This window comes from Camellia sinensis, chromosome 15, assembly GCF_055761805.1.
Source record: "Camellia sinensis isolate YWXY chromosome 15, ASM5576180v1, whole genome shotgun sequence".
NCBI classification, from domain to species: Eukaryota; Viridiplantae; Streptophyta; class Magnoliopsida; order Ericales; family Theaceae; genus Camellia; species Camellia sinensis.
Window position 1 is genome coordinate 48,008,750 of NC_138975.1, and position 2,835 is coordinate 48,011,584.

Here is a 2,835-nt window from a genome sequence, read left to right on the forward strand (position 1 = left end):
GTGGATCCCGTTATGAATGATGTGATGTTTTGATCTTGGAGTTGTAATTTTTTTTTTTTTTTTTTTTTTTAATACATTAGTGCTATTAGTGGTGATGTTTTTAGTGGGATGAATCATTGTTGTTGGATAATTTAGTTTTGGTTTCAGCCCTACAGTACCAAGGAAAAAAACAAAACAACCTTGCAGACAATGAAATCAAAACAGAAGTTTCCCCTGACAATCCAACTTCTCAACAGTCCATTTTAGAAGTTATAAACCGATTGTGTGAACTTCTTGACATGTAAGATCCAGAATTCCATCCTTGAGAAGTTCAAAACCAATTAGAGAAGAAAAGAGATTTAAATATTATACTATAAATTAGTTAGGTGACAAACTCAATGCCCTCAAACCAAGTAAATATCCTAGATCAAAGATCATTGACATTGATCTGCACATACTATATTATTTCATGACCAATACAACAAAATACACAATTGTATAAACCTTGCTTAACTATATCAGTTGTGCTACATGCAAAAGAAGATTTCAAACACACATCTGTGACTTCATTTATGATCATGTTTGTTAATTCCACATTTGTGTTCATTCCTTTATCTACATAAATAGTAAAACAGAGACAAAGAAAGTATTTTGGACCTCAAGTAGATAACATTTAGCATCAGAGCAAATCAAAAGGGTTCTTAGATCTCAAATAGAAAACATTGATCACTATTAACATCAAAGTAAAAAAGTCACTGTCAATCTACCAATCATGGTCTACAACCACCATGAGTTTGACTCCAAGTTTCTCCACATGCATAGCAGAATTGAAATCCACACCTGCAATCACAACCATGCAACAACAGATGAAAAGCACACTTGAACACCTACTCCAAAACTTGAACAATCAAACTGTCTATAGCATTACTTCCCCAAACAAAAGTAAATATCAAGTATGGTGGTGATATTAAAAATTTAATATTGCGATAACAAAGATTTTATGGTTGAATTAATGAGAGACAAAGACGGTCACCCATTGCACAGTACACATAATTATAGATGGAAATTGGCTAAACTACACATCATGTGAAAACAACACCCTACAAGAGTATATCACCAACTTGATTAAACAACATGTTTGGTACAGTTTTTTTGTTTCTTAGGCTTTAATAATAACAAAATCAAAAAACCAAACATTTTCATTTCATTCAAATATGCTAGGGACCCAACAGAAATTGGTGTAGAATAGTTACTCCATTTCATTTCCGTTCTTCTACAAAAATGAGTTCTTGAAAATTTAATAAACTATTTAGTGAAGTTTAAAAAGTGGGTTATTTTCAGAAATCAACTGACCAAACAATTTTTATTGTATGTGTTTTCTAAAAATAAAAAACAGAAAAAACCAAATCAATACCTGCAGGTCATGTGCAAACAACCCTCTGTTTTTTCAACATAAAATTTGCAGTGAGGACATCTCATCCAGCTGCTACTCTTAGCAAGCTCTCTCACCATTAAATCTTCTCTCCCTCTTTCATCCTCATTCAATCTCTGAAACTCTTCACACTCAACCCCACTATGCCAAGGCACATAACACTGAGCACAAAACAATCTATGACACTTAGGACACTCACACTCCCTAATCACCTCTTCTCCGTTATCATTCACCAACATGAACGAACAGTCCTTGAAAGGGCAATAAAATTTCTCCGAAGCAGGAATCATCGATTCACACAAAACCTCATCCCATCTCTCGATCACATCCCTCGACATCCTCGGCCTACAATCATCGAGCTGAAGAACACCACTGCAATCCCAAGTAGGGCACGAAACGACAGTGATGTGGTCTTGAATCTTCATCGTAACATGCTTGCTTATGCAATCGGAACAGAAGGAGTGAGAACAGGTATCGATTCGGAACATCTCATCGGCTTCTTTCTTCTCAACGCAAATCTCACAGAATCCGTGAGACGATTCACCGACTTCTTCCGCTTTCGCTTTTTCTTCGATCATCATCAATGGCGGAACAGATGATTTGGAAGCGATTACGGAAGACATGAGAGCTTCTTGGAATTGCAATTCTTCGGCGTACTTGGAATCGGAAATTGGGAACATCTGATCTTCGTTTTCGTTGGAGAGTGCTGAGAAGTAGAAATCATCTACGACTGGAACTGAGGAATTATCGTCATGATCATCAACAAAAACTACGAGTTTGTTGTTGTTATCGTCGTCGGAGATTGAGGGATTATCTAGGGTTTTGAGATCGGAGATTGAGGGATTGACTAGGGTTTTCAGATCGGAGATTGATTGAGGTTGGGCCATTTTCCTCTGTGGAATTTTGAGGCACTTTGTGTGTGTGTGTGTGTGTATTGATGGCATAAATAAAAGAATATGGCACAGTCCCTGTTTGTTTGCAGGGTTTTAATAGGAGAGATTTCCGCAGTGGGGATATCTAATGCGAGTGAGGATTTTAGTTATTCCTATTTTTTATAGGCGTAATTGGTTTTTTTTTTTTTTTTTTGCGCTAAATCAGTCCAAAACAAATTTAATTAAAAATTAATAAGATAAAATGTTACATTTAAATTATAATTATTTTACTTTTTTTCTCACAAAAATATAAAAAAGTCAACCCAAACGAATTTTTAGTCTCAAGCTAAAAAGAACCAAAAAGTAAAAAAAAACCTATTGTCAAACAACAACATAGTTGTTTGGTTTGAATTTTTCAAAAATAATTTTCTTAATTTTTAATTTATATTTTTGTATTTTTAGTGATTTTTTAAATATTTTCATTAATTTTTTTTGACTTTTTAGATTTACTTGATCTTAATATACTTAAAAGGTATAAAAATTTGTAGAAAA

General features: G+C 34.1%; 1 protein-coding gene across 1 annotated transcript; it reads right to left on the bottom strand.

Annotated features, from left to right (window-relative positions):
• Positions 1 to 523: 523 nt before the first annotated feature.
• Positions 524 to 2,435, bottom strand: LOC114273414 (E3 ubiquitin-protein ligase RSL1). The gene is made up of 2 exons (XM_028215195.2): positions 1,394 to 2,435; positions 524 to 819 (listed from the first exon to the last, which is right to left on the bottom strand). The coding sequence occupies exons 1-2, from the start codon at positions 2,353 to 2,355 to the stop codon at positions 750 to 752; spliced, it is 1,032 nt and encodes a 343-aa protein (XP_028070996.2). The 5' UTR covers positions 2,356 to 2,435; the 3' UTR covers positions 524 to 749.
• Positions 2,436 to 2,835: the final 400 nt, after the last annotated feature.

Coding starts and splice junctions, on each gene's coding strand:
- LOC114273414 (XM_028215195.2), bottom strand. CDS start 2,355: ATGCCATCAATACACACACACACACACACAAAGTGCCTCAAAATTCCA. Junction 820..1,393: donor TGTTTGCACATGACCTGCAG/GTATTGATTTGG, acceptor TTGTGATTGCAG/GTGTGGATTTCAATTCTGCT.